At 38.2% G+C, this 12,427-nt stretch overlaps 1 protein-coding gene across 1 annotated transcript in view; it reads left to right on the plus strand.

The window, feature by feature from the left end:
• LOC306852795 (protocadherin Fat 2-like) overlaps positions 1-11,934 on the plus strand; it is a 48,231-nt gene extending 36,297 nt beyond the window's left edge. Inside the window, exons 21-24 of the mRNA XM_079389877.1 lie at positions 5,299-5,740; positions 6,542-6,701; positions 7,454-7,959; positions 9,558-11,934. Of these exons, the coding sequence (XP_079246003.1) occupies positions 5,299-5,740; positions 6,542-6,701; positions 7,454-7,959; positions 9,558-10,030 (1,581 nt within the window). The 3' untranslated portion in view covers positions 10,031-11,934. The remainder of the gene's footprint in view (positions 1-5,298; positions 5,741-6,541; positions 6,702-7,453; positions 7,960-9,557) is intronic.
• Positions 11,935-12,427: the final 493 nt, after the last annotated feature.

Genomic DNA, 12,427 nt, shown 5'->3' on the forward strand with positions numbered 1-12,427 from the left:
CAAAGAGTGAATTGCTGTAGGTATACATCTAAAATACAAAGAAAACCCGCCATCCAGATCACAATAGACCGATCACAGGAAACTTCCCTCCACCCCATGACAAATGCAATGTCCAAATGTTTGCAGTAGAAGCTTGTTTGTTCTCATGAACGACTAACTGCGCATTAAACGCATTAATATTCCGGAGCACATTCCAAAAGGGAATGAAAGCGCTTGTGATGTGGATTTCATCCCACCCTTTGAGCACATCAGGGATAAATCAACCTGTATTTCTGAAATGAGTGTTATGATGAATTCATGGCTCACTGCTCTCCTTCTTTGACTCCGAGGCGCAGTGAGGGCTCTTTGAGTATTTGTTTATTTAAACGGCCTAATGCAGCTTTGAAGCTTCAGCTAGAGGAAGTCTTTATGGTTCTGCACAAAAGACTGTAAAGTGCATTCATGTTCTATACATTGTGAGGAAGATAAAGAATGCGGCAAGCATAACTTGAAATGCTGACCTCTGCTTCAAAATCATATGACATCTCTCCCGGAGGACACCTCATTTATGCACCATAATTGAATATTCAATTTAAATGGCTTGCAACATCAAAAGCGCACTCCTTTTTTTTTTTTTCAAAGCTTTACCTCTGGGTTTTGAAACTTGGCAAGCTGGACCATTTCATTGTTGCAGAGGGGCTTCAAAAGGAATTGTTAAACATGGTCATCCAAGAAATCTTCAGGGCATTCATCTTCACACATTGCAAAGCTATACATGACATAATTCATGTGTCTCTCTGGAGAATTAACATTCTGGTGCACCTCAGCAAATTCCTATCAGTCTTTTAATTTGAGAGGAGCAACAGCTTGTGCTTTGGAAACGGCCCCTCGCCTTTGTAAAATTTGAATCAACTGCTAAGCTAGTACTTTCAGTTTTCTTACCTTTTAAGTAATTACTTTCAAATGGAAATCGAGCCTATTTGAGCAAAGCCACCTCTGAAAAGAGAAAGGAAAAAAAGGTGACTTGTCAGTTAAGCAGGTGTAGCATTTATGAATACTGACAGCTGCGATCTAACACTATTAAGAGAAACGAGATCTGTGGCGGGATAGATATGCTGGAACTGATACCCTTTAATGCAGTGAGGAGTCCGAGCATGGGGGCATTGAGCGCAATAATTAGGTTTTTCTTCTAGCCGGACTCGCATCAGGAGGTCTGTTACGAAACCTACCTAGACAGCATTGTAAGACATCGCAGACATGATCCTGATGCCAAGACTCTTCCGAACAGCAGGGAACCAAATGATTCATCTAAGATCCATTATTTGGTCAAATTTTATTGCAAAAATTTATACAAGATGGCAGAGAGAATTGAGAAATTTTGATTCATTTATAAATGTAAATATATAGAAATACCATTCATAAGTTTAGTGTTTTTTGTTATAAATTAATGCTTTTATTCAGCAAGGATGCATTATATTGGTCAAAAGTGACAGAAAAGACATCTATAATGCTACGAAAGATTTCTATGTCAAACAAATGCTGTTTGAACTTTCAAAGAATGACTGTAAAAATAACTAACTAAATACATGTTAAGCAGCACAACTGCTTTCAACATTGATAGTTTTCTTGAGCAGTAAATCAACATATTAGAATTATTTCTGAAGGATCATGTGACCCTGAAGACTGGAGTTTTGATGCTGAAAATTCAGCTTTGATCACAGGAAAAAATTACATTTTAAAATACATTCAAATTATGACCTAATTTTAAATTGGAATATTTCACTTTTTTACTGTACTTTTGGGTCAAATAAATGCTGTCTTGTTTCTAACACTTAAAAGTCTTACTGACCCCAAACTGGTATAAATACAGTCATACAAAATCAATCGAGTCTCACTATTAAAAAGTATCAATAAAATGTTTATTCTAGTAATCACTGGTCATCAATCCTGTTCAGATCACATGCTATTTGTGCATGTGGAGTTACTGTCATCTTGAATAGGATGCTGTCTATGAATCCAGTGGACAATAAAGCAGAGCTTTACAGAGCTTTCATCCATCATGCATTGAGGGATAATAACAATAATCAAGTGAGGGTTATTAGTCAGGCAGTATGAATATATATATATATATATATATATATATATATATATATATATATATATAGGATGATCAGGACATTTTCATTATCCATAAATGGTGTATTTTGCTAAAACGACCAGCGCAACATACATTATTTCACTGAATACACAGCTGCCTGCCAAATAAATTAATGCACATTGATGTGAGTCAAATAATTTTTAGTTGGCCACAGAAAGCCACAACTGACCAATCAAGAACAAATATTCTGGAGAATGAGTTTAACCGCATCAGCAAACAGAATTTTTGCTGTCATATCTAACAGTCATCATTTCTTAATAATACTCCCTACTGCTTGCTGGATTGTAAATGTTTAGTTGGCTGATGTTTAGTTTCCGATTTACAAGCACTGCAAGATCACGTGCTGTGTTTTTTTTTTTTATGTGGACTCTGGTGGATAAACAGCCTTCTTACCTGTCAAACTCCGCATTGCCCTCGAGGAACCAAAACTCAGATCGAACATTTACCCTCGATGAGTTCTCTCGGGAAAACTTCCTCATCCTTTTTTGTGCTCATCTCACCACTGCACACTCAGCTCAGCACAGCAAAATCAAACAGCAGCTCTGTCCAATGGAAGCAAATGAGCAAAACCCATGGGCTGACTGGTATCAGATCAGAGCAAAAGGCTCTGTGCTTCGCTTCTCTCATAGCAAAACTCTCTGAAGATTCTGCCGCAGCAATTAAGAGGCTGGTGTGAAGGAGATGATTGTTAATAATGCATACTCTCAGCATCAGTGTAATACTTTCAAATGTGAAGTGCACACACACAAGCTATGCTTTTTTTAATGCACAGAACATTAAACTAATATATGCATATTTGAGTGATCCATTATTTGTGGGTGGATCGCTGAGGAGGCATAATGTCAGCATCTGTTTGAATGCTTTGCATCACAAAGTTGTTGGTGTGATTGAAGGAGAAGTAATCGTGCACGAGCTCTGTTTTTCACAACTACCTTCAGTGCACACAAAGAGCTTCTTATCTCCCACGGACTGAGCGCAGGGAGCACGAGCTTCCAACTGTGCAATAACATAACCTATCTAACCTACCTCAGCAAGAGCTTCACTGGCTCTTCAGCAACCTGGGCACAGTCCGTAAATGTAACTTTATTCAAGCCACAGACGTCAAGCTAAAGCTAATGTGTATACTTTTGTTTTGATGTTTTTTTAATATTTGCCAGACTGAAGGTGCTTTTCTGGGTCAATGACGTGATGCTCATTTTTCTTTAGCATTTTCAAAAACACATTCAGTTTGCAATTCACACATGCAGTGGCTTGACTGTCTCTTTAGTGATGAACATGCGTTAATTTTCTACTCTACTACAAACATAGGCTTGGATTTATTTCTTTAGTCGAATGAAGGCCTTAAAGTTGGCCGAAACATCACTGTTTTAAATAAAAGTCAAGTTTATGTTTTTAGAGTGAGAGTTGCCCTTTTCTTTTGAAGTTTTAAATTCAGATTTTTTTTAGTTGAACCTCCTCTACAATTGGTTGAGTATCTGTTTAGTATTTTACAGCTTAATGGACTATGCATCTCCACTTCCACTATACAAAATGAAGCCAAAACATCCCAGTATGGCTGCTATCATCTTGCAGCTTTCTATAGAGATAACTCTCATGTTTCTGTGTTGAGAATTTGCTGAGTTACACTTCATTTTAGTTACGTGTTTCTAAAAGCAGATCGTGGAGATGGAGAAGACCGAGAGCTCACCCTGTTTGTTTTCTTTTTTTTCCCAAAACCACAAAGTGTACACTGCCCATGGAGTGTTGAATGAACATCTGATCTATATTGCACACAAACACTGGAAAAACTTTAGGAGTTTCGAAGTCATCATTGAATTGGTTGAATTATACAGGATTTCCGGGAGATGTGTGTCACGTTCTGTAACGTTCCATCTGGAAACAAAAATGCAATGATGCCAAACCCCCTCATGGTAGAAGAAAGCCGTCGTGTTTACATCTGTGACAATGAGTGCTTATCAGGATCAACTAAATGCTGGATTATATGTGAAATATTTAACGTTTGCAGCATAGAATCTTTAAAATATGTCCAAGAGTTTTACACATCAGTCTGTTATTGTGGGCAAATTTCCATGCCCCTAAACATGACGCGGCACGAAACGTGATTGGTTGCTTTACCTCTCAGTCATGTGGTCTCTTGGGCAGACCTTGGCCATTCAAAGCGGCCAAGGTTGCCAGAACTTCTGCAGTCAGTCTAGCATGGTAGTGATTCATTTGAAGCCTGAGTTAGCACGGTACTGATTTAATTGGAGCCTGATTCGGTGCAGTAGTCATTCATTTGGTGCCCGAGTCTGCACAGAAGTGATCATGAGCTGGAGTCGCGGTATCAAAGTCCCGCCCAAACTCTCGCAGAACCAATCACAAGCTCATAATCCCCTGTTGAAAAAACCAGCATGTGCTGGTTAGGTATGTTTTGAAGCATTGTTGCTGATTTGAGCTTGTTAAGCTGGTCCTTAGCCGGTCATTCAATCTGGTCATGTGCTGGTCCAGGAGCTAGTTGCTTAGGACCAGTTTAGGACCAGCACATGACCAGCTAAGGACCAGCTTATACGAGCTCAAATCAGCAGCCATGCTTCAAAACATACCTAACCAGCATAAGCTGTTTTTTTCAACTGGGTCATGACACCGCACAACATTTTTATAGCATCGAATGGCTAACTAAATGGAAACACTTGAACATGCATTAACGTGACAAGAACGACCTAAAATGTTTTAAACCATCTTTGAGAAATATTTATTTAAAGTGTAATTTGATTATTTAGTTTGGCTTAGATCCCATTCGTTTACATGGAGATGGCGGGGTTTATGACTTACACTGCAGCCAGCCAATTTTTTTAATTGTTACACCACATGATATTTGTATAGTCACTAGATTTAAACTTTTATTAAGAATATTATAGTTTAAGTTTTTCAAATCCCCATGAAATAGATATGAATACAAAGAGTACATTTCTAACTGCGCGCTCAATGTCACACACTATGCAAAAGTTTTTTATGCAAAAGTTGCCGACTTTACATTTGAAATGTTTTTTCTACTTGTTTTTTTAGTCGAGCACCCATTTGAGATTGATGTGCGTGCTTTTGCTTTAACTTTTTAAAAGAGAAATCCTGTTCTTATAATGAATGCTGTTATTTGTCATTGACTCATGTGTTTGTTTTTCTAGCTGGTGGACAAGGAGCTGTGGCTCAGATATAGATGTGGCAACATGCTTCCTGCCAGACTGCATGTGGCCAACCACCCTGTGGCTGATGGCCTCTGGCACCACGTCTCTCTGGAGGTCAACGGCACAACCCTTAGACTCACCATTGATGCCATCCACTCCAACTCGGTGGTTCTGCCTCAACCATGCAGGCTCAGTCATTCCGGTGGGGCCCTGGTGCTGGCCAGCTCCAATCCCAGTGCAGATGCAGAGCGCCTAGGCTTCACCGGCTGTTTGGAGACTGTACAGTTCAACGGAGAGGCAGTGAGAGGAGAGGAGGGACCGACGGGAACTGGCCCGCAGACCGGCAGGCTCTTCGGGATCTACCAGTGCTGCTCGGATGTGAAGATCTGTGCCAGTAATCCTTGTGAGAATGGAGGCACTTGTGTTGAAGAGCCCAGTGGAGGTGAGAAAGCAATGTTACTCTAAATTTGCACACACTGTATTCACTGATTTACCTACCCGTTCTTAAAATTAGATATGGTCAGCAAATCTGAATGCCATTTGCACAACGCAGTTTCCAATCTTGCTTATCTATACTAGTTTTGATATATGGATGATTAGAATGCTACATTATTTAATCAGCATATGATGATGAACTACTGCTGCCGTGATCACTAGAAAATTTTAGATTAAAAATAAAAAATTAATTTATTGGTACCACTTTACAGTAAAGTTTAAATTAACAACAATAAAGTTTAAATTATGCAAATATAAAAATTAACAATTAGTAAACAGTAATATTGTAATACTGTATAAATCTAAAATAACCAAGATTTAAATGTTTACTATTAGTTTAAAAATGCATTAACTAATCTGTACCAGAACTTGGTCAAGTTGGAAGTAGTTAATGAAATTGTACTAAAGTGGTGCAAATGTATTGACCCCTTATATATTTCACCCTTTTCATCTCTGTTTCATGTTATAAGACTCAGAATTAATTCTTGAATATTAAACAAGGTCCCTTAACAAATTGGTAAGGGACAACAAACAGAAATGCTGGAATGTTTTTGGAGCATCTAAGCTGCACTACACAGATATGGAAATAAAGCCAGGGAGATGATAATCTCCGCTGTATCTCCATTCAAAAGATCTCCCAATACCCCAGTGTCAGTCTACACTGTCATCTCAGCACAGAAGTTCCGATGGAAATGCCTTTATCTTGACCATTATTCTAAGATGCATTTTTTTTCCATCTGTCCTCCAGAGTTTCGCTGTAGCTGTCCATTGCGGTACTCTGGCTCTCGCTGTGAGAACGGCATCCTGCCGGACGATCCTTGTGCATCCCAGCCATGTGCTAATGGTTTGTGTATGCCAAATAATCAAGGGTACATCTGCAACTGCTCTGCACAAATTGCTGGAAACAGGTGAGACTCACACAGCGAAGCTCTTGAAATCACATGCATATCATGTCCTTGGTGAAGGCATTGAGAAGTCTGATTAATTAGCATTAATTAAAACGTTATTGATTGTCCTCCTTTATATATAACACTAAAGCTTGAGCAAATTAAATATAAACTGATTTATATTAATGTTACTAAAGTTATTTAGTGAAGAGGGGTGAATGATTCTCTTGTTTTCTCACCCACATTCAAGTGTTGATAAAACAAAATGCACAAAGCTAGAATAAAACTTATTGTTTGTGTTTAAAAACTTTTGACATACTGCATTTTCAGATATTCATACAACAAAATATTCTGATAATTTTGTGAAAATGCTAAAAAATGCTGGCCGTAGCATTCTATAACATCAAATGCGCAAAGATATCAAAGATAAAATAATGGAATGAATTAAAAAAAGAAAATACTCTTCACGCCTGGAGGAAGAGGTGTGTAGCTGGCATTTTTTATTTTATGTCTCAAGATGAAAATAGTTGTGTGGAAACACCCAGATGATAGCTTGATAACATAACTGTTTTTCCTTGCATAAAGAAAATGTAAAAGAAATACATCTGGTACACTGGACGTTTGGAATGAGAAAAGTATTAAATTTGGATAAGATGGCATATGCCATTTCCATTGAATGGTCTCTGTGACTGAGTGTGAGAATATCTAGAGCAGTGTGGCCCACACACACACACACACTCCTACATTCAGTCAATTGTTCCTTCTCTTTGCAGATGTCAGAATGCATGCACTCCCAATCCATGTGTCGATGGTTTTACCTGTTCAATGGCGGGAAACTCAATCCACTGTGAGCGCACCACCTCCCCTTCATATGTGGAAATCGCAGAGATCTGTGCAGGCATATTGGGGCTTGTCCTCCTCGTCGTAGCCTTTGTGTGTTTCCGAAAACACTACGTCAGCCGCAAGAAGCACAAGTCCGGCTGCGTGCAAGATTCCAACGGCTACTTCCCAACATTGCCCAAAAACATGATGAAAGAAACCGAGATCAGCTCTCCGATGGAGATCAGCACCCTGATTGGCTCTACAGGCAATCTGGACAGCAGTCCTTTCCGTTCACTCAAAACTCAAGAACAGCGGGTGCTCGGCCCTCAGGTGGGCTCTCGGTCCAGGCCTCAGGGTCCTGTGATTTGCAGTGTGGCCCCCAATTTACCTCCTCCACCCTCGACCAGCTCTGATAACGACTCTATTATGAAAAACAACTGGGAGCACGATTACGAAGGTGAGAACTTGAGTTTTATTTATTATTTTCCCAGCTTCAACAGGCACTTCACTTCATTTGGAATTTAGTCACATCATAAAAGACGAGAGCGGTGGAGGACAAATAGCTGCGTGTGCTCCTGCAGGTCAATGGAAAAGCATGTGTGGGTCATATTCAATTACATCTTCTGTTTGCTGCAGCACTGAGCGCTTTCTATTGGGTGTCTCTTTTTAAAAGCTATGGCTTAAAAACTATCACATTTAAAATTGTGACATACTAAATTCTCAAGCACATCCTTAACACTCAAGCATTTCAAAAACAGCTGAGAATTATTTGACTACTTTTTTGAATTTTGACTGAAAACATGGCTAATTTTTACTAAATTGAAAGAGTCAGCAGGACAGTGTTTACCTAATGCAAATGTCTCATACACTGTATCTCTGCTGGTTTTGGCACATCCAACATTGCCTTGATGGAAAGTTTACGAGTGGATCACCATAAACGGCCATAACTGTCATAGACAGACAGTGCAAAACATTCATATCCCACTCGCATAATGGGAAAACTCTGAGCGACACTTTATTAGTTTCATATATTTGGACATATTGGGTATTGTATTGGTTTAATAATAAAATTAATGTCACACAAGTGAGATGAATTTTCTCCTGCCCTTGCCATTAGGGATGCACAATTTATCCGTACCCATATCATTATTGGATGATGGTGGAGATTTTCAATTTATCAGTATGTCAGTATGTTATCAGATATATTGGTGCATATTTTGTTTAATTTTATTTTATTTTCCCTATTTATAGATTTAACCCTTTTATCTAACTCTCACTTAAAGTAAATCTTTAAAAACTATTTAATAACACAAATCTTATTCTGTACATAAGGTTGTGATTCCTTAATTCACTTGTAGTTTATAATTTTTTTTATTTAAAAAAAAATATATATATTTAGATGAGTAAAAATAAATAAGTAAATAATAAAAAAAATACTGCCTGAAAGTTTGGGGTCAATTTTTTTTGTTTGTTTTTGAAAATAAAAGTATCCTTTGGCAAGGACACTTTAAAATGGACCAAAGTATTAAGCAAAACAACTGCATTATTGATGATGACAATAATAATAATAATAATAATAAATGTTTCTTGAGCACCAGAATGAATTCTGAAGGTCATGTGACACTGAAGACCGGAATAATGATTGCAGAAAATTCAGCTTTGTCATCTCAAATTATATTTTAAAATATATGAAAAACTTCTTTTAACTTCTAAATAAGTTAAAACAAATATTTTAAATAATAATTTTTCACAGTATTACTGTTTTGACTGCAGTTTTCATTAAATAAATACAGCCTTGGTAAACTTCTTTTAAAAACATTAAAAATCTTACCAACCCCAAACTTTCAAACAATAGTGTTTATCAGCCATAACATGAAAATATAATTTTAATATTGGTGCATCACTACTTGTAGAACACCTGTATAGACCAAGTGCAACTGAAGTCATGTGGTACAGCTAGTGGACCTAACTCATCTACTAGTGTCAGAACTAATTAGTGCAACCCCTAGTTGCAAGAAATAAAAGATTTATAATAATAATAACTCTCATTCACAGTGTATCCAGCTGATCCTGACTACTACGGCCGTCCCATGCGTCAAGAGTTCCCACAGTTTGACATTGTGGAAAGCACCTACTCGACGGCTTCCACAGAGTCGCGCAGGAACTCTCGCTTCGGAGGCTTCCCTTTCCCGCTGGACCGCGCCGACCGCCGCGCTCCATTACCCCCTTGTTACAGCAATCAGAATTTAGATGACTTCTTAGGGCCGGATGGCCTGCCGCTGCCCAGCTCTCAGTGCCCTAATGAGTACACTGCCATAAGCTACTACCCTACCCAGCACACACGCAGCCTGGACAACGTCTCCAGTGGCTATAAGAGGCTCAGCGTGCGCTTGAGCGTGGCACAGCCATCATACGCGGATGGCGACGGCTCCAAGCGGCCTGGATCTACTAGAAGGACACCTCGCAGTTATGCTGGCTCAGATATGGTGGAGAGTGACTATGGCAGCTGCGAGGAGGTCATGTTCTAAGAGACTGCAGTGGATCAAAGGTCCCGTATGAGTGGGGTTATAAAAGGGAAGCTCATCTCGTACATATAGTATATGAAGCTCAACGGCTGAAAGCCACAGAAGCACTATCAGTATTAATAGTCACTTCCAGGGAAAACAAATAGATTTGTGTGAAATGCAACTTTCCTCATTGTTTGCCCTTTATGAATCTGTGGAATTATTGCATGACCTTAAAACATCTACGGTGTGGTTATAAATGATGTTAGTAGTGTGTAGAGAGAATGCGGCCTCATTTGGTATTGCGAGTCAATCGCACCCCGTCCAGTTTGGTTGGAAAAAGTTTATTTTCAGCACATGTTAAATGACTGATTGTAGTGTTGCATGTCATTATCAGATTGGAAACCAGCTGTAGGGCAGATGATTATTTCTGTAAAACATAGCTGAGGTGTGTTGATCTCCGAGCCCAGATGTGCTCACCGAAATCAGCGTTCTATGAAATTTAACACGTTTTCAAGCGTATATGGTGTAAACTTTTTTAGCGATGGCACATTTCACTACAACGAAAGTATAGAGGTTACATTGATTTGTACATGCGACTGAAGCAGAGGCTGGTTCCCTGCTGTATCAAAAACTTAGTACACAATGTGAAATATAAGATTAATGAGATATCAAGTATAGGTCCATGGTAAATTGATGTGTCATTGGTTGTTGGGAAATGTACTTTTTGACTGTTTTGTAAAAGGAATAGTTCACCTAAATTTGCTAAAAATTTACTCACTCAGGCCTGTAGTTTGTTTTTTGAAGGGAACAGATTTGGAGAAATTTAGCATTACATGGGTGCCGTCCAAATGAGAGCCCAAACAGATGATAAAAACATTGAAATAATCCACACCACTCCAGTCCATCAATTAACATCTTGTGAAGTGAATAGCTGCTTGTTTGAAACAAATCCATCATTAAGGCATTTTATGTGCAAACTGTTGCTTCTGTCCATAATAACACTTTCCTTAAGTGGAAAAAGTCCATTTCACATTGTCCTCTCACAACAGGACATGGACTTTTTCCCATTGGTGAGCAAGTGATCTAATGCTAAACTTCTATTCCTGAAGAAACAAACTCATTTAGATCTTGAATGGCCTGGGGGTGAATTCATGTTCAGCAAATTTACATTTTTGGGTGAACTATTCCTTTAAGATGTGTCTGAATTGCTGCGCTTTGTGAATCGTAATTTGAAATGTGAACTCTGGCTTTATCTTCTCATGCTGCAGACGTTATGCAGTTTTAGAAGTGTTCAGTGATCAAAGGCAATCAAACTTAAGCCATAAAAAATCTCTGTGCAGCATTTTATGGCTCAATTATGCTTCTTGACAAACTGTCATAATGCTTACTAATCATTAAAATGATCAAAAATACTGCCAAAGTATGAAAGAAACATCCCAAACAGCTACATTTTATATTCTAAAGCGCTTCTGTCTTTGAACTGCATTCATAACATTGTTGGAAATCCCTATTCATAACAAAAAAAACACTGAACCCTAAAGATGACATCAGAGTACATTTTATAAGATGAGCTGAATGTGACTGGCTTTGGAGACTGGTTTAGCGGACTGCTGCATGTGTCATCAAATGATCTTGCATGTGCTCCCTTCCCTAACTGACTGTTATAGTGTTTCAAATGACATAGTACAGTGTTGATGTACATATTATTGGCAGCTGTGGCAAGTATTTGTTGTGATCTGCCATATGTTTGTGCAGTGGGTGGAAAGTGAGAATGTAATTTTTTTGTATTTTGAAAATTCAATGTGGGATGACTCCCATGTTTTAAATAAGTTCCTCTGTGAGAGAATCTGTGTTGTCGTTGCCATTTCCCATCTATGTAAAAAATACTATGAAATATATAAAATAAAATTGTTTAATATACAGACTGTACTGTGTTGTATTAATTATAATCTTATAGACTCAAATTCAATGGTAAAAAAAAGTCATCAGTCTTTTTTTTTTAATTCCGCAAGAATGCATTGGTCAAGAGTGATAGTAAAGACATATTGTTAAGCAGTGTCTGAGGGCGCATCCGTAGCATGCATTTTGATAGGAAAGTATGGGGGATACGAAAAACAGAAAAACGCATGCAAAAATTTTGGACTCAGTGTGCAATGACCTTTACAGTTACCACTTGCAGTACACTTGAGCATACTAGTATATGAAAGATGGGTTCAAGTGTACTACAAGTGGTAACTTAATACATTTTTTAAATACAGAGATAGTAAAAGCACATTTTACTTCATAGGTGCCCCAATATATATATATTAATCTTAAGAACTAAAGAATACATTTTAATATATTAATTACAAAATTAGTGTGTGAAAATAGAGCACTTGAAGTACATTATGAAAGTGCACTTTTTTCTCACCTGGGAGT

The sequence above is a fragment of the Barbus barbus genome, assembly GCF_936440315.1.
Source record: "Barbus barbus genome assembly, chromosome: 33".
In the NCBI taxonomy this organism is placed as follows: domain Eukaryota; kingdom Metazoa; phylum Chordata; class Actinopteri; order Cypriniformes; family Cyprinidae; genus Barbus; species Barbus barbus.